The sequence below is a fragment of the Anopheles arabiensis genome, chromosome 3 (assembly GCF_016920715.1).
Source record: "Anopheles arabiensis isolate DONGOLA chromosome 3, AaraD3, whole genome shotgun sequence".
Classification (NCBI taxonomy): Eukaryota; Metazoa; Arthropoda; class Insecta; order Diptera; family Culicidae; genus Anopheles; species Anopheles arabiensis.
This window is the reverse complement of record NC_053518.1, coordinates 22,382,695-22,402,141: the sequence shown is the minus strand read 5'-3', so window position 1 is coordinate 22,402,141 and position 19,447 is coordinate 22,382,695. Positions and strand designations below refer to the sequence as shown.

The 19,447-nt window shown below is 46.6% G+C and overlaps 1 protein-coding gene across 1 annotated transcript in view; it reads left to right on the top strand.

Annotated features, from left to right (window-relative positions):
• The window catches only part of LOC120902196 (serine protease filzig), a 38,537-nt gene extending 22,370 nt beyond the window's left edge, over positions 1-16,167 (top strand). The window contains exons 2-8 of the mRNA XM_040310749.1: positions 8,907-12,010; positions 12,102-12,294; positions 12,456-12,642; positions 12,794-12,978; positions 13,373-13,488; positions 13,667-13,786; positions 15,057-16,167. Coding sequence (XP_040166683.1) covers positions 8,907-12,010; positions 12,102-12,294; positions 12,456-12,642; positions 12,794-12,978; positions 13,373-13,488; positions 13,667-13,786; positions 15,057-15,221 — 4,070 coding nt within the window. The 3' untranslated portion in view covers positions 15,222-16,167. The remainder of the gene's footprint in view (positions 1-8,906; positions 12,011-12,101; positions 12,295-12,455; positions 12,643-12,793; positions 12,979-13,372; positions 13,489-13,666; positions 13,787-15,056) is intronic.
• Positions 16,168-19,447: the final 3,280 nt, after the last annotated feature.

Below are 19,447 nucleotides of genomic sequence, written 5' to 3'. Positions count from 1 at the left end.
ATTGACAAAAAATATTCTGATTAAAAGCAAGTTTCTGTTGGTTTCTTGTTCCGTTGGCAAATTCATACAATGATTAGTTTTCAATCCACCATTCCAGCACATCGAACATTTTATTACTGAATTTTGCTGTTTGTAGTCCGAATTTAATTGTTTAAATACTTGCGTTACTCAACAGTTAATGTAACACTAAAGTTTCTAATTTTAAATACGACTCAAACACATCAATGCTCATCTTCTATTACTCTTCCTCCGCAACCTCTCAAAACTTTCTAGCATGAGGGAAATAGGTGAAAGACAAATTTGCCTGTTACGAGTCATAAATCACACACAAGTGTTCACGCTGCTCCCTCGGTTTGCGCGAACCATCGGACCCATTATTCACACCGACGCCCAATTAGAGGAACATATGTTCCCAAATTCATTACTACCCACCACCAGCACCATCGAGAGCTCATCAGGGCCGGGCTCAGTAATAAAGAAAAGGGTGTCAAACATTATGCCACTGCCGATTATGCTTACCAACCTTGCGGGCACCTGTCGTAGAAATGGCACTCTGCATCTCTTTCGCACCCCAGGAACAGGAACAGCTCAATGTCCACCCGGACTGGCCGCAATCGACCCGGTTTCACGCACGCACGCCAAACCGCCGGCAGTGTGTGAGCGTGATGATAACTCGGTCACCGGCCGGCTAGCGTGAGCTATTCCACTTCCACTCGCCGGCCAAATGTTGACCCCAATAGTGTACCAAGCGAGGCGCGCCCGGCTCTGCCGTCCAGCATCGTAAATTAGCCCGCTCAAAGTAACCGATCCGACCGAGTGGCCACAGATAAGGTACCGGATATGGGCGATATGGTCCGGCAGCTTCACGCGAACCCCCGGGGCGGGCATAATCCAACGCCGAATTTGAGATTATCGCATCGGAAGGAAACACAGTCGATCTTTCGCTTATTAGCTCAATCTTTGGCTCTCTTCTCAAGTAGGAACACGTAAACAGATAGTGAACAAATTTGACACCACCGTATTGTTCGCTTCCGGCGATCATTACGCCCATCATCGCACCATCTTTTCGGACACCTCGTAAAACCTAAAACACATCCTCATACTGCCGTCTTCCCGGTGCTGGCGTACCGCACACGGTGCAGAAGGAAAGCCATTCCCAAATGGCAAGCAAATGTTTCGATCCACGACCGATGATCGACTTTATTTATGACTTCCGATTGCTGCCGCTGGGCAACGAGGAGGTCAGTCAGTCAATCAGAATGTGGTTGTGTGGGGTCTTGCCCGTGTAACCCCTCCAGCGCGCGATCGCGATCATCATCATCGCCGAAGCGCTTATCATCAATTATGCTTTCGCGGCTACCCGACCCGAACGGAATTCGTGGCCTTTCATAACCGTCGCAACCCGTCGCACTTGCTCGACATTGATCGTGCGACCCGCTGACACCGACGAGGCAGCCGAACCCTACGTGCCACGTTTCGGGGTGGGTGGGAATAGCTTTTCCCTTCGGACGGGCAACACTCTCCCTCCCGCCTCGATGGAAACCCACGGGAAGATGGAAAAGCAAAATAAACAGAGCAAGAAATGACGGCAAAAGAGAAAGCCGCCAACGGAGCAGCCGGGGCGCGTCACGCGAGCAGCGACGATGGTCCCGCCGGATGGGTGGATGAGTTTTGTTGTTGTTTTCGACAGTGACCGTCAAGGTTGCGTTTCTTGAGCGCCCAGTGAGGCTGAGTGTGTCGTGGGGAGAGAGAGAGAAAAGGTTAGATCGCTTGAAAATGAATGCAAGGAATGTGGCTATCGTTCTGTTAGCTGTCGGCGCTACTTCTGTTGCTTGTTTGTTAGTCAAAGATTTCAACCGGAGATATCGGTGTGTGCTTAGCATTGGAATGATGACAATGAATAGTTTTATTTTGATTGAAAGTTTCATTTGTTTTACACCGTTTCTTTATATCTTTCATCAATATTCATCACTGAATGTATTTAATTGGTTCAGAGGTACGTGGAGCTTCAACTTACTGAGAGATGTAGCTACTTCTACGCCATAAGCCTCCGTACAATCATGACACATAATCATTATTCTAACAATTTAAATCATTAAAAACAACGTTATTGAAATAGTTAAAAAGAAATTAATATAATCGAGGAAGTTTTCTAATACGATTGTGCCACAACGAATCAAACAAGAATGGCTTGAGTTAAATTACGATCAATTACAAAACTCTGTACTGATATAATGAATGAATTAAATTTGAAGATACTGATAACTGATAAGATGTATGTGGCATTCGTCAAAGCTACTCACAAATAATTACATTAAATATGTTCAGATGTTCTTAATATTTTAGTACCGAGATACTACAGAGTTTTGCTCCAAATCCTGCCCAAAAGTTCTGCAGAACACAAGGACTAAGAACTTTTGAAGCCATTTTAACACTATAAGCAGATATTTCAAACCTGTAAATGGAATGACAATTAAACGCCCTATGTTGATCTGTCTAATAAATCCCTTTAAATGCAAAATATACGTACTATTTGATATCCCAAATGTCAATCTTTTATGCAATCAAAAACGCCAGAAAGATCAAACAAGAATGTCAAACCTAATACCATGGATATATTTGCTAATACGAACCGCTCAGCACCATATTAATGTTAAAGCGTGAATAATCCTCCGTCGGGTAGGTCGTACCGACTTCGTTTTTGCTGCTCGTTTCCAAAACAAAGGTCAACCCCGTAGCACAAAGCAAAACCTACCAGTCTACCAACAAATTGAATTCCACCCAAACCCACACTGGACACAGGACAGCTAATTTTCCGCATCATCTCACTAGATACGGTCGATACGCAAACAAAAAAACAATGCTCGTCCTGTCTTTTTCACTTGCCATACATTTGGCTTTGGATTTAAAATGGACCAAGCGGCCGAAGCAGCATGAAATGAAAATTTTAAAAGATCTCGCTCTCATTGCAGGCCCTTGGGGCCTTTACACCAATGTATACTTCTTTTTAAAGCTGCCTCATTTATGTCCACCATCAACCGTGCTTTAATGACTCTGAGCAGGCTGAGGTAACAAATTTCCCGCTTATCCAAAATCATCACCTTTTTTGCGGCAGGATTGCGCAAAGCACTAAAAGAACTAATCAAAATGATTTTTTTGTTATCGCTTTTTGTTCTGTTGTGCCATTAAACACCTCCGCATTGTGAAAGAGTTTATACAAAACAAAGCGAGAAAGAAGAATAAATGCCCCACCCAAGAACACAAATAAAGCGAGGACACTAAAACTCATCGTACCCTGGACGGCCCACAATAATGCTTCCATCCTCCTTTACGTCCATTTCATGGTCAGGCCTTCTAAAAGGATGATGGTGCAGCTTTTCCTACAGCTCTTTCGCTTTTATTTCGGCTCAGCTAAAGTGTGGAGACGCCCTCACAACTCGCTCGTGGCCCGAGCAAGTACAATAAGAAATGCACCATTTTATGTACCACTGAAGGCAGGTAAGGGCATTCCTCGCTCGCGTCCCCCGAATCGCTTCCGAGCGCTTCCGAAACGCCCGTAGAATGGGACCAATTTTTCAACCTGTGAACCCTTGGCCCAATTACTTGGGTGATTAATGGACTCGTGTGCTGTTGTTTTTCCCTCATCGAATCGTCCTCCCTTCGCGCACCGTGCAACATCCCACTCCCAATCGTCATCATCGTCGGGAGAGTCAGTGCATTAAGTGGATCGTTTTAGAAGAGACTTATTATAAATTTGCTACGCCCGCTACCCGCTACCCCCAGAGCTTTCCAGGTTGGGAAGGATTGAAATAAGAGCGCAACTGTTTGATTTATTGCAGCTGCTGGCTTTTGTGTAACAGCTTTCGGTAATATCTTTATATCGGCGTCTACCGGCCGGCTTCCTAATTACTGTTCCGAGAGCACGGAACAGCCTGGACGGATGGATGATTAATGGTGCGTACGGTCGGATGCGGGAGGTCTGCAGGAGGTCTGCTCGGGAGAGCATTTGAGATTGATTTCTATCACTTACTGGCGATTCGTTTCACCTTCAATTGCACATCGCTCGGCACGGCGGGAAGAAAGGGCATTTGTTTCCCATTTGGAAGATTGTAACATGATAAGAAACGAAATGTAAGTCCTTATCAATCATGCAACTACTTTTCTCTATTGAAAAGAACCTCCAAAGAAACTCTTAACGTTAATCTCATTTTGAAGTGTGATGTCGAAATTAATTTACCAACCTTAAAACGGTTCATTTTTCATTCATTACAATCTTCCGTAATATCACGCCCCTTATCAAATTTGACTTTTATCTTCCTGCCCTTAAGCTTCCTCAACATCTTCCGAATGAATTGTAATGAACGACTACACTATGCTGAACAATGCAATGTTAATCCACTTTATCTTCATCCCGATGCTTCACTTCTAGCAGCGTAGCAGACGGCAGGATAATTCGCTGTTTAAACGAAGCGTTACGCCAAACACAAGGAAGCGTCGTTTTGTTCAGCCTGAGCAAAATGGCACATTTCCAAGCAGCAAAATTTCACCACCGGTTGACGGGGCGGCGTGGGTAAATTGTTTTGGCACCGAGCCAATCGTGCCAAGCCGGGGCTTCGCTTCACGACGCGTAAACGCTCACCAGTGTCTCATTAGCAGCCAATCGTCCTCGACGGTACGGCGAAAACCGAAATATATATAACCGAGCACCGAATGAGGATATATTTATTCATGAAAAGCAAACGATAACGTGGTTTTGGTTATGTTTATCAACCGCACCAGTGAAAAGGGATATACCGAAACTGGTGCTCCCTTCTGTCGTTTGCATGGGATTTCCTCCCCGGGCACAATTGAATAAGGAACGACATTTTTGCACAAAATTTGCCATCATTTTGCACGCAAACGCTGCCCGTCGTACGCTGCCGTAGCTTCGGAACGTTCGCCTAACTATTTCGCCTTAATTTTTCGAATTATACGGTTGGGATTTGCAGCTCCAAAGACAGATCATAGAATGGCATTTTAACGCGCCGTGTAGGGCGAAGCGTAATTCAGCCTCTCGGGCCACAGGCGGATCAAAATTAGATTAACACCACAAAACACTGCAGTGGTACGTAGCCGACCTGCTTCCTGGTAGTAGTAGTAGCAGTAGTAGTAGGCTCCTGCCGAGGGCGTAGAAGTGAACATTCGCTTTTCGGAAGGACAATCGAAAGCCAGGTTGCACGGCAAGCACACCCACACCCGGGCTTGGGATGCAGACAAACGAGCTTAATGAAAGAAAATTCAGGTCACTACCCGGGAGAGAAACAACGAGCATATCGGGTGAAATAGTTAGCACAGGTACATGTGTGCCTTTTTGGGGCATGGTGCGGTACGGGGGCTTGTTTTGTGCCAGCTTACAGTGGAGTTTGTAGGCGTATTAGGTTGCTAAGGGTGATAATGCCACTTTTGGATGCCATTTCGAGTGCGTTCTGTTGTAGTGTGGAGCATTTGTACGTTCGTAAATAGGGAATACTTGGAATTCCTTTTCATTGAATCATTGTAGCTGCTATCTTAACAAAACTGTTTGAATAATTATAAAAAAATATGGTAAACTTAAATAAAATATTTAACGTATAATAAAAACTAACATATTCACCTTAATAATATGAGCTCCATCCATATCAAGATTTTCAGTAAAGCACAAGGAAATTACATTACACTTTTAGTTTTTCTTAGTTTTTTGCTTGCTTAAAGTGACTTTAACTAATTTTGAAAGCTCAAAAACTCATTAATTGCTTGCTTGTTCTTCAGATTGATCAATGTGATATCAAAATCTTTTTTAATTTGCACTTATGATAAGTGACAAAAGCGTTCACTATCATATTTATCAATTCATTGAAACGATGCTGTCGTGTTAGCAAAAAAAAATACAATTATCATTAAAAAATTGCTATTTGTTTAGGAAAGCAAGTAATCAAAACCCTTTTTTAATCAGTTTTGGATTTTACTTAAATTTTTCTATAATTTTAATGTTTCATCAATCATCAATTGTATCATAAATTCCAATTGGACAAGAAAGTGAATTATGACTCCCAAGACGCCCTGTCTCTCAGCTTTGCTTCCATAATTTTAACCTCCCGAACGATCGAAACCTCCCTCCCAACGCACGCATTTATTATGCACCAAATCGGTGCCAGCTTCTCATTTTCACTTTCGTGCCACGGGGGTTTCACTTTCCACACCACCCCTCCTTAGCACGCAAAGAACAGCACCGGTGCCCGATAAAACAAAGCGTGTGGTACATTGAAATTAATGATGTGCTCAGCTTCACGCCCCTCGCCAATGTGCGACAAAAGCTCCGATCGGGTGGCAAAAAACTTTCCTCCCTTCATTATTCCCGCAATAGCACCGATTTTGCATGCGCCCAATTTCTCAGCCCGCCCATCCAACCGCCTTTGTGACGACATTTTACAATTCAAGTTCATGAGAGGGGAGGCAAAATTTTGCACTCACTTACAAGGGGCGTGAGTGTGCGCCGCGTGTGAAATGCAGCGCCCAAGAGGTCGACACCTTCCCGGGGGTGGACGGGAGGCCTGGGAAAAATTAATTGCTTACGCCCTCCGGCACGCGATTACGTGCGAGTTTGTTTTTTTTTTTTTCTTCGTTTTCTTTCCACAACAACCATCCCTAACATTCGCTCGCCGTCATTTCCCCATTGATCGATAACATCTGCCTTCTGGCACCGGCCACGAACGTTTGATGCCGTTCAAAGTCGTCAACGTTCTCTAGCGGCCCTTCTTTACACCGGCCTGGGACGATTTATGAACGCTTACGCGCTCGATTGGTTGGGACGTTTTCCGCCAGCGAAGAGAGACGGGCGGAAAAATCAGAAGAAAAGTAAATTAATTTTTCAATGCTCATTTTGTAACGATAAAAATGCGGGCATGCTTCGCGCGTCCTTTACGGTCCCTTCAATTTACAACCTATTTTGCAGCAACACACACACAGACACACAGCTTCAGCGTAGAATTAATCTTGCGCCATTTCTCGCCAAACACTTACGCCGTGACGTCAAAGCACACGTGTGTTTGTTCCCCTTCTCCCAGGCTCTGTGGCCTGTGTGTTCGTGAGCTGATTGTAATTCTTCCTGCCTGCACCTCCGACCTTCCAGAAAAGCTCACTACCCTCCCACCCACCTATCCAACTCGCATACGGAGCGAGCGAGGTCATACTCCCCTGCACAGCACAAAACTCTCTGCAAACATTTACCTTTGCCATTTCCGGTTGGCCTTTCACACACACTCACACACTGCTTTTTGATAGGTAAAGTAAAGGGAGGGTTGTGTAGGTATAGGGGGGTGGATTACACCTGGTAGAATAAAATAAATACGCAAAAGGCATATCGTTTGGATTATGGGCGAAGGATAACAAACACTCACACAAACACACGCAGACACACGCTCACACCTTCAGGCAGGACTTGCTGCTCACCCGACAAGAATCAGAAGAAACGAGAAACGATGGTGAGGTGGGCTTACCAGCACAGTTTGCACACATCTTTTGCCATTTTATTACGCATTTGGCGAGTGGTTGATTAATATAGAACGATGTTGGCGATGTTGGCACGTACCCGTAAGGCTTTGAGGGTGTCTCATCTCCCTCTCTCTCTCTCTCGGTTGGGTTTTTTTTTCGAAGGAAAATATAACCAGCTGAAGAGGGCAAACATTGGAATAAATATTGTACGCAGCATTTCCCGCCGGGTGGTTGAAGGATTGATTGGGAATGGCAAAAACGATTTTCCGCCGGCTTTTTTCCGATCAATTCGTTGTGATAAGCTGTAAGGTGTAACAAGGTGTAAGCAACAAATCATTAAAATGTATTTTAATGATTACATACGAAATGATTAATCACTGTTGGGTTTCAGCTATTGGGAAAAGATTATGTTTACATTTTATTTAAATTCTTTTAACAATGTTGTGGATTAATTTCCCAATGCTTTCCCAAAATTGATTTGTAATGCTACTGGTACAACATACTGCTCATATAATCGCCCAACGCCCAACATGAACAAGCTCAGCACAAAATCCCTTCCCTTGCTAATCCAGCACTTTGTTGCGGCCACTGATTTTCCGTTGAATCGGTCCACCCACGTTGGGTGTTTTAACGAACCTTTTTTTAAATGTAACTCATGAAACATGGTGCAATATACTACGTGACCATGCCGGCACGTATGGGAAAGTGTCCCTGCACTACTGCTCCCTGGAATTACGAAAACACACACACACACATACACGTACCGGAACATGTCACCATACATCCCACTGTGTGGGAAGCCCGATCGAACCTCCCAGTAGTGTCCTTAGGCTAATGGTGGCAGTTTGATTTTTTCCCCCTCGCTTGCCTCGTATGAAAACGGTCACTAAACCGTAACGAATGCAATGTGATCCTTGCCACTATTTCCCCCCCAATGGTTTAGTTTTCCCGACGCCCACGGAAAATCGATACATTCTTTCAAGAGCAGCCGGAAGCAGACGGGATGCTGTATGGAAACGCTTTTTTTGTTATTTTACTCCATGCAAGGAGAGTGTTGTACAGTGGCCACCTTCTTTCTACACCTACAGAACACACACACACTCACACACAAAAGCGACAGTAAAATTTACTGTTTACCCAGCGCTGCAGCAGAAAAAGCACACTGCAGATGGAAAGGACGCCCCCACTGCGCTAGCAAAGGCTGCTCGCGCTTCACCAGTCACGTACCATATTCAGCAGCAAAGGCATCGTTCTCCTTGCGCTGCCGGGTCAACGAGGCAGAACAGCTCTCACCGTTCGCATGCAACCATTTTTATTATAGCTTTCACAGACCTTTTTTCTTCCTTTTGCCATTTCGTCTCTAACCCTGCTGCTTCTCCCTTTCTTGTCTTCTCCAGAGAGCCGCAAACTGTTCGGCGGGTACCGAATTACGCCAAAGTTCTGCAATGCTACGCGGTCGCTGCTGAAACGTGAGCCGGAGCGCCGGGGCCCCACGATCTGCATGTTCAATCACGAGTGCTTCCAGCGGCAGGGCGAGGTGGTCGGTGCCTGCATGGATGGGTTCCTGTTCGGGACGTGCTGTGAGCTGCCGCTCACGAAGGACACGCTAGCGAACGCGGATGCACTGATGGAGCAGGCGAACGCCACCGAGCAGACGGGCCAATCGTCCCTTAGCTCGGCCATTGCCAGTCAGTATGAAAAGTTCGGCAGCCAGGCATCGGGCGGTGGCTATGGGGAGGGTGTTGTGGTACAGATGGAGCAGGATCCACCGAAGCCCGATTCGTACGAAACGGACACGAGCGGAGGATACATGGCAACGAGCGAGAAAATCAAACCACTCTACCAGAAGATCCAGAACAACAACTACATCGTGAATGACGATCTGGACGAGGACATTGTGCTGAACAGTATCGGTGCGAACAAGTACGATGTGGCGAGCGGTGCGGTGTCGGTGTATTCACCCTCGACCAACAAAATCAAGACGGAAAGCGAAGAGCTGCCGCCGTCTTCGTCGCTAGGCTACCCGTCCACCACCGAGTCGGACGAGACGCACTACGTGCAGGTGAACAAGGACGGCGTGTACAGTGCGGAAATTCCCTCCCTGTTGAGTGCGTACGGTGAGACGAGCTCCAGCGAAAGTTCCGGCCCCAGCTCGTCGGCCATTTCGACGGAAACGAGCACCGACATTACGGCGACCGGTGTGCAGCAGATTGCAAATCAAATCTTCCAGGAAAACAGCCAATTCTTCGACCACAGTGACATTACGCATCCGGCGGCTGAAACGGATCTGCTGAACGAGCACGGTACGGTTGATCAGAGCTACGCCAACCCGAACGACTTCTCCGGGGTGCCGCAAGCGTCCCAATCCGTCCCGCAGCCGCCGGCGCCGACGGTCAAGCCGGCGAAGGTGACGTACCCTAAGCCGCAGTTTAAACCGCGCCCGAAACCAACGCAACCGAGCTCGAACGAATCGGGCAGCCAGTACGTGCTGGTGCAGACCATCTCGAACGATACGAAGAATGACACGCAGGCCAAGCCGACCGTGTCCATGAACAATATCCCTTCGATTGAGTCGATCATACTGATGCTGAACGATTCCAATGTTGGACCACAGTACGAAACCGATGACGGTGCGAACGCGACAAAGGCGACGTTTGAGGCGTCCACTGTACCGTCCACGTACGGTACGGCTGCGATCGATTACGACAAGTACGGACCGACCAGCTTCTACATCACGAAGCCACAGAAAACGGAAGCTCCAACGGTTACGCATACGACCAGCAACGTCCCGTCGACGAGCTACGTGTACAGTCCGAAACCGACGAAACGACCCACGTTGGAGCCGGTGGTAGTGCAGGCGACACTGCTAACAAACAGTGCCGTTGCATCGTACGGAGGATCGCAGCAAAATGACCCACAACCCTCATCCACTCATCGGCCACCACCAACGAAGATCATCGTGACGGCAAGCACATCGAAGCGCCCGGTTCTGATCACCACTGACACGCTGGCTAGCGCTGGCTACTATACTGGACCTACAAGACCTGCCTCTACAGTGGCCGTTTCATCCGTGCAGCCAACGAAGAAGATCACAACGATCGCAACGAAGCGCCCGATCGCTACCACGATCAAGCTGCCCGAGTACATCGTACAGTCGTCCACCCTGTCCCACCAGAACCCGTCCACACTGGCCAACGTGAACTACATCCAGATTGCCTCAGCATCTGACAATCCCTCGCCCACCGTGCACATTACACCGAAACCAGTGGTTGGACTGGTGACATCCTCCACCTGGAACAACAACAACAAACTTGGATCCTCGGTCGCCCCGGGCAGCTCGCGGCCCGGTTTCTACGAAAACACACCACCCGTCTACCTGTCCTCGATGGCAGACTTTGAAGATGAGGGCTACTTTGGTTCGACGAGTCGTCCAGCGCTAGACAACGGCGTTACCTCTACCTCTATCTATACAATCGTGGATAGCAACAACAATAAGATCAGCAACTTTGCCTCCTCCACGTACGCACCTTACGGGCCGACGGCATCGTACGGCTCTACGCCATCCTATCCGATCCGAGTGCCACCGAACCAGCCAAGCCTGCAGACGTACGGACCACCGTCGCCCGTTGAGGTGTCCACGCTCAAGAACGAACTCTACACGACACCGGACGACATCAACAACTTCCCGCCGGTGCGCAACCCGAACCTTAACCTGACGGACGCTACCACGATGTCGAACATTACGAAGATTGAGTCAGGTTTGTACGGCACCCCGGCCAGCGAGGAGGACAAGGTGAACATGCTCGTCAACAAGATCGTGCAATCGTTCAACGGTAACCTGGAGGAGTTGGAGCAAATTCTGAAGGATCGTAGAAACCTCACAGTTACCAGCACGGCTGGAGCACTGGCAGCGACTACTGAGAGCACGCCATCTTCCGTTTCGTCCACGAGTGAAGGATCTACTCCCACTTCAAGCACAACCGCGAAGCCGAAGAAGAAGAAGAAGCGCCCGAGTGGTAACAAAAAGCCATCCAATGCCACGACCACGTCAAGCTCGTCCAGCAGTGGAACGAAGAAGCCAACGGCGAAACCGACTGTACTGGCCGATAGTGCTACCAGTACCGGAACTTCTGTGAAACCTTCCTCACGTCCTTCGAAGAAACCAACCAAGGTACGACGGCCGAGCAACTCCACCAAGCCAACGTCAGCATCCAAGCCAACGTCCGCCACCACGCTCAGCAAACCCATTGCCAGCGACACCCCTGTCAAGCCTGCCAAACCCTCCAGCACGAAGCCGAAACCATCCACTTCTGCAACCAGCACACGCCCGAAACCTTCCACCGCAACGAAACCCTCCACCAGCGGCGGCAGCACCACCAAGAAGCCGGTCCGCACGTCCACCTCCACCAAGCGGCCGACGCGCAAACCGAGCACCCGCCCGACGCTGGCCGACGCCGACCTGACCACCACCCAGCTGACGACGACGCGCAAGCCGACCAAGGTAGGGCAGTGCGCTTACCGATACGGGGCATGCATGGCACACAAAAGTTAGCAACTCCACTTTTTATCAGTTGAAAAAACCACTCTTATAGGTCACGAAGCGCCCCACCAAGCGGCCCACCTCGACGACGACCAGCACCACCGCCGCACCGGAGGACGAAACGATCGACGAGGAGGAGAACGCCGTCGACGGTGAGGACGGTGAGGAGGAGGAGGAGGACGAGGACGTTGGTGAGGAGCAGAACGAGACGGCGGACCACCAGCACGCCGGTGGCAGAAAGATTCGTAAGCATGACGCAACGCAAAGATGCCTTGTTTTTTGTTGTTGTTTGTTTTTTTTTTTGTGGGTCATCAGGGAAAATGGGGCAAATTCTAGCGTCACGTTCTGTGGGATGACTAATGGCGTACATTGGTTCTATCTCTCGCTCTCTCTCTTTCTTCTGCAGTTTGTGGCCAACGGCCATTGATGAAGAGTGGACGCGTCGTAGGCGGCAAGGCATCGAAGTTTGGCGAATGGCCGTGGCAGGTGCTCGTGCGGGAATCGACCTGGCTCGGCCTGTTTACCAAGAACAAGTGTGGCGGTGTGCTGATCACGAACGAATACGTCATCACCGCCGCTCACTGTCAGCCCGGGTAAGCAGGGTGGGAGTTTCTCCGGAGACAGCAGTCAACGCTGGAGACGTAGAAGAAAAAGCCATTCCAGCATGTGTTGGATGCACTTTTAAAAAAAGGACGAAAAAACCATTACCTAACTTTCGTTTCTCTATTTCTCCCAATCAAACAGCTTCCTTGCCTCGCTCGTAGCAGTGTTTGGAGAGTTCGACATCTCGAGTGACCTGGAAACGAAGCGCTCCGTCACGAAGAACGTGAAACGTGTCATCGTGCACCGGCAGTACGATGCAGCGACCTTCGAGAACGATCTGGCCATCCTGGAGCTCGAGAATCCCATCCATTACGACGTTCATATAGGTAAGGCAACTGTCTTCCTAGTTAAGTGGCTTCGTTTGGCTTCGAAATTGTCGTATACGTGCGTACCTCGTTGGTATGCAGGCCGCTGCCTCGTCGCGCTCCATAATGAACTTCCCTAGTGGCATCTACTCACGATTGTTCGGAAGAAATAGTTACGCTCCTGCTCCCCAGAAGCGTTTGCTCACAAAACTCTCCTCCTCACTTCCTTTATGTAATCAGCTTAATCCACTCGATTACGTGGGCAAATCACGGCAACATCCGCCACTGTCGGAACTACACTGATTGCCCGGACCATTAGGTCCCAGCATCCCCGTTTCCAACGGGGGAGAGCCTTATTGACCCCCTGTCTCACATCTGGTTCCACTTTTCTCACACTTTCCCTCATTCCAAACAGTGCCAATCTGTATGCCAGGCGACGAGGCCGACTTTACCGGGCGCATGGCTACCGTGACGGGCTGGGGCCGGCTAACGTACGGCGGCGGTGTACCCTCCGTCCTGCAGGAAGTTCAGGTAATTAAACCCCTTAAATCATCGCATTCGCAAACAACAACTCGCATTACAACTAATGAGATTTGCTCGTTCCACTTTCCATGTCCGGTGCCGCCTGTGCCGCCCGGGGGAATCATTCATTTGCATTGGAAACTCACCGGAAATTCTACGCCACTGCTCCACTCCAAACCCATCGCAGGTACCGGTCATCGAGAACAGCGTCTGCCAGGAGATGTTCCACATGGCCGGACACAACAAGAAGATCCTGCCATCGTTCGTATGCGCCGGGTACGCCAACGGCAAACGAGACTCCTGCGAGGTACGGACCAGTGGGCTTCCACACTTAACGCTAGCACGTTTGACTTTCCTTCCTTTCCACCCTTCCCCCCCCCCACCCTTCAAAACGCCGGCTGCTGGCGGTATTATTGATTGGGAGCTTCGGTTAATTAATTTCCGTCATCTTGTGAAAGTATTTCATTAGCATAATCAACAAATATTGCGAGCGGACGAGTGCGAGTTGAAACGGGTTGGCTTGGAAAATGGAGTTCTGTGTTGCAAGGGGAGTGAGACGCGGGGGAATTTGTACGTGCTTTTTCCCTGCACGGAAGTATGCTTTTCTGAGCAGTGTGCCGTGGATACGGAAAATCAGGCGAACGAACGGACTCGCCATGAATGTCTAATTATCTTGTTCCGGGTACTCAAAGAAGTGTTGTATTTCAGGAACTTCAACGTAAAATTGTTCTTTTTTTTTAATCTCATGTATAAAATGAACTCATCTTTACATCCGGACTGGTTGTATGCTAGTTATGAATTGAAAATTGAGGCCCCATAATTATGTATTAATGGGATGTCCCGTCCTTTCTATCGGTTGAATGCATTAAAAAAAACATTATTTATACTTTTCTTTAACAATCACGTTAATTGCCTTACAAAATTAGTAAATACAACACAATTGCTTCACCGATTGCATACCTTTAGGCGCTCAGCAAATTTGGTGACGAACGTATCATTATTTCAGCTCATAATTCTTGTGCAATCAATCATAATTGAACAATAGCTTTGATCGCACTGCAATAGGCTTTGGAGACAGAGGATTAGCTTTCATCTAAATTTGCACACACTCTGTGACTATGTGCTCAAGCAAAGCTGTACGGCCCGAAATAGCATCATCAAATAAACAGGAAATATTCCCTTCTGCACTCGAACCTTCAGCACAAACCTGCACCAGACGCTGGAACGCTCCGAAATAGATCCTATTACCGTTCCATTATGCGCACAACCGTTACTCTCCGCTCTAATTTGATACCGGTGCATCCCACGCAGAGACACACACACACTCTAATTACCCCAAAATATACGCCACCTGGCTGTCGGGTGACATTTTGCTACACAAACAAACACACACACATACACACACACATGCATACAGACACACTCACATGTGATAAAAATGCCATTAGGCTTATAATTAAAACGAATCGATCGTTAAGCTACACAACAGCAACCGGAGCACCAGCGCAAATGGCAACAAAACTTTAACGTAATTAAATTCCCCCTTTCCCTTTCTTTTCTCCTTCTTCCCCTTGCAGGGTGACAGCGGTGGTCCACTGGTGCTGCAGCGTCCCGACGGACGGTACGAGCTGGTCGGTACCGTGTCCCACGGTATCCGGTGTGCCGCCCCCTACCTGCCCGGCGTCTACATGCGAACGACCTTCTACAAGCCCTGGCTGCGGAGCGTTACTGGCGTGAAATAACAACCTCCACAGGGTGTGTGTGTCGATTCGGAGTGTGTGCATCGGCGTGCAGGATCGAGGACGTGAACAGAATGCGTGCGTGTGTGTGTGTGTGGGCTTGTGTGACTGGAAGATGCAAGTTTGTACGATGCCTTATATCTAGCTGCGCGAATGTATGTATGGAGCGTGTGTACGTGTGCCGTCCGCCTGTTATGTATGTAGGTAGTAGTGTCCCTGGAAAATCCTGGGACAGAATGTGTGTGTGTGTGTGTAACACATAGTGCGACGAGAAGAGATTAGGTTTAACCTGTTTCACATTACCTGGGTAAGAGCAGTTGCATGCAGCGCCACGAGCGTGCGCTGCAACGGGAAGCTGCAACAAAACGTGACAGTTTCACTGTAGTGGTGTAGAGAAGTGTTTTGTTGTTTTTTGTTCGTTTTTTCATTTTTTGTTCGGGAAGAAAACGATAAGGGTGAAAGGAAACAAATTGCATTCATCGGAGTCGTAAGGGGATGTGATTCGGAGTCATTGTTAAGCGTAATTTATATTAATTTATTTAAACAAAAACCTTGTTGTTAGTGGTTCAAACTATTTATTAAACTTAAAGTAAAATAAAAAAACAAACAGGATATATTTATTTAGCTGTACGCGCTCTTCCCGCTGGTGCCTGTCTGGTGCGGGAAAGCGCTTAGGGGTGCATAAGAAATGGGAGAAGTAGGAAGGAAGGAAAAAGCAGCAGAAAAAAACGTAGCGCGAGAAGAGGAAAAATTGTAATAGAAAAGAATGAAAACGAACGAAGAAAAGAGAGAAAGCAAATCAAACCTGGTGTAGAAAACGAGCATGTGATTATTTTAACTTAAAACAAATACGAAACAAAAATGCGTTAAATACAGCACAACGATTACAATTGTAGGAAAAACAAACAAACAAACAAACAAACAAATACAAGTTCAACACAACGATGAATCTTTGCTCTGTTGCTTGCATGAAGTAACCCATCCGAACGTAGCGTAAACCCATAAAAAATGCATACTAATTAACTTTGGTCCATTTCTCCCCGTCTTGCTTGCTAACTATTTCCTTCGCTCCCCATCATGCGTCCATCAGTTGGGCTGCTTGCTGCGTACTGGAGCACACTAACGCTCTGCAACAGGTTGCCGCTGGACAGGGATTGCGATGCTCCGTTTTGCTCCGCTTGGACCCACTTGGCTCTGGAGTGTTTTGCATTAAATGTGCTGCTGAGCGATTACTTATTCACGACGAGCGCTTGAGTCTGAATAATGTAGGATTACCATTTAAAACAATGTGCATCGAATGTGCTGATTCTTCGGGGATGCCTGAAGGATTGGCAACGGTGCCCAGTCGGTGGGGCCAGTTCCCGCGGGAGAGCTAAGCGAAACTTTTACAAACAACAAGCGTTACACCTGTTGCGAGAGTTGCTTCGGCTACAAGGGAGAGTTATGGACAAAGACTTTAGTGATAACATCTTCAAAAATAGCGGTAAACACCCTCTTTTTCATAAATCTTTATAAAAACTAAACCTTGCAAACACTTTGTTTTAATCACAAAAAAAAATTTAAGCACTTTAGTGGTTATTTCAATATTTATATCACTGTGTTAACTTTCACGTTTTGACTCCCCTCGACAAAAACAGAATGCTGATACAGAGTGTACAATAATCAATCCTCTTCCACCTGTACTCAAAAGAAAAACTAATATTTAACTATTGAGTAAGGATTAAATGAACCGTTCAGCTCCACCGATTGTCGACGATGCAGATTTTGACCGACTGAAGAGCGAACGGCCGATGCTGCAAAGAACGGAACAGTCTTGCTTCAGGTGATAGCTAAAAAAGCGATTTGCTTGCACAAAAACTAAGAGAACAGGCAGGAAAAATGCGAAAAGAAAAAAAACCTGGGTCAATCGCAAAAGACAATCCCTTCAGGGTGCCGAAGCTATCGTTCTGAGCTTTAGTTCAAGCAAGGCCAAAACCGATAGAAAATCTTCCAGTATGCTTCGGGCAAATTTGCCGATGCAGGTTGAATATCAATGCAGATGGTTTAAGCTTTCCACTTTTCTCACGAAATCCTTCAAGCGAAAAGAAACGGGGAAAAAGGGGTGGATTGACAGGCAATATTGACAGGAAATTGACAGGCAATAAATTCTTTTAGCTCGGGTTTTATGGAAATCCTTTGAACGAGGCGATTGCTTTCAAAGGAAATGGAAATTAATATGAGGTGCTTAATTAGATTCAGCATTCAAATTGAATACGCAAGCGCATATTTATTTATTTTTGTCATCTTTAGCGTGGAAGAAGAAATTTAATCGAGCTTTATTTGCAGCTCTTCCGATTGAATTGGTCGAAACACGAGAAAACGCCTAAAGTTAGGCAACTAAGCAACCATGCAATACTAGAGCGATAGTAAACATTTCTCCTTGATGACCATCCAAGGTGCCTGCATGTATGCAATAATAGGAAAAGGAAATAGGAAATAAAGAAAAGAAAGAATTCCTTCAACAAGAACTAACTAAACAGTGCTGTGATAAAATCGAACAGAGTGCTATTTCCTTTTTTATGAAAATTGTAATAATAGTCTTAGCTGGAATTAACAACTAAAATTAATATTTAAACTTCACCTACAAAAATCTTTTCTCTACTGAACCGATCGACCAGTAACAAACTGCGCCTCATCCAACTTGTTACAATAAATGATACTATACGAAACATAATACTTCCATCTATTCGTTCTACATCGCCTTGAGCCCATACTCATTGAAAGGCCATCTTCACGTTCACGCCATTCTTTCTTCCCACTACAATATTTGCCCTGCTGGAAACCAACACCACCACCGCGTTCATGGCTTACGGTCTGCACTGAGCAAAAACTTGCGTAGCAGGAAAATTTTGCATAAATGAAAAGTTATGTCTACTGTACCAACATGTTCCCAGCGCGCAGCATGTAGCTTCCCCAGCACAACTCCAACGCACAAAAACCCTTGCGTCGGGAACGTTCTCTGTACTCGAACGCCGCCCGTACACCGATCGGCTCGGTACGTTTTCAACCCACTGTAAGTAGCCGTCCTCGTTGGTGGTGGGTGCTTGCTGCACTTTTGCGTACTTTTGCGATATGGCTGCTTTTTTCAGCGGGGGGAGTGGGGGGGGGACCAACCTTTAGGCAAACAAAATGTTTCGAGCGAGTGAAAACCATTCCCCGATGGCTTCCTGACAGTGCTACGGTTTTGTGAGGAAACTTTTCACAGTATCATAAAGGCAACGTATTATTTGCATAAATGCAACAACAAAATATTATGCAACAGTGGCACCGGTAAGCGAAATATGTAAAATACGCGCAAGAAACTAAACGGACATTTTACTTCCAACTTTACTTCGAAGAAAGTAACACTTTGAAGCAACACTTTGTGTCTTTCATTGTCAGCTTTTATTGGCTCTATGACTGTAGTTAACTGTAATCATTTTCAAGTAAAACTTACTTAATGAATGAATGAATGTAGCAACCAAGCAATCAATAGAACATGGTGGTAAGTAAGTAATAAGCAGTCTATCAGATTTTATGACGTATTTTTGAGACAGTCGTCAGGCAGTCGTCAAGCAATTTAATCGTTTTGAACATTCTCCTGTGAACGACTCGTTCCCACCGTTGCAAATTTCAAGATTAAATGAAATAAAATCTGAACAATTAGTGAATTCTCGAGGATATCATGCCTCCAATTTCCATGAATCTTTTTGGAAAATCATAGGCAAATCATACACACCAGTTATGTAGTTACATAGAATTTGGCATAAAAGCTACTTGAAACCCCATCCTATCGAAATATCCGAGCAAACCATATGGTGATATATAAATTCCAACAAACCTCTATGGATAGAAATTGTGCAGAATGTGAAAGCAAATAGTCATCCCCTAACAACGACCAGCTTTTTCCGAGGAATTGTAAACATTTAAAACAAAAACTTCCATTTTCTCAACACAGTCACAGTCGAATTTGCAATCATTCAACGCTTCAGTTGTGCACTGTTTGCATCGTTTTAGCTCATGAATAATACAGCTGATGCACGAGTGGCGTACAAAGCTTCGAGCCAGGGAATGCATGTACGAAAATGAATAACTTTACACGACCATGTATAGCTGATGTTGAGTGATGTGGAACGTAATGAAATTGTTTCCCATTAACTGGTTTGCTTGCCAGCTAGAGTAAATTAATTGTGAAAGGATAGTGGAACAAT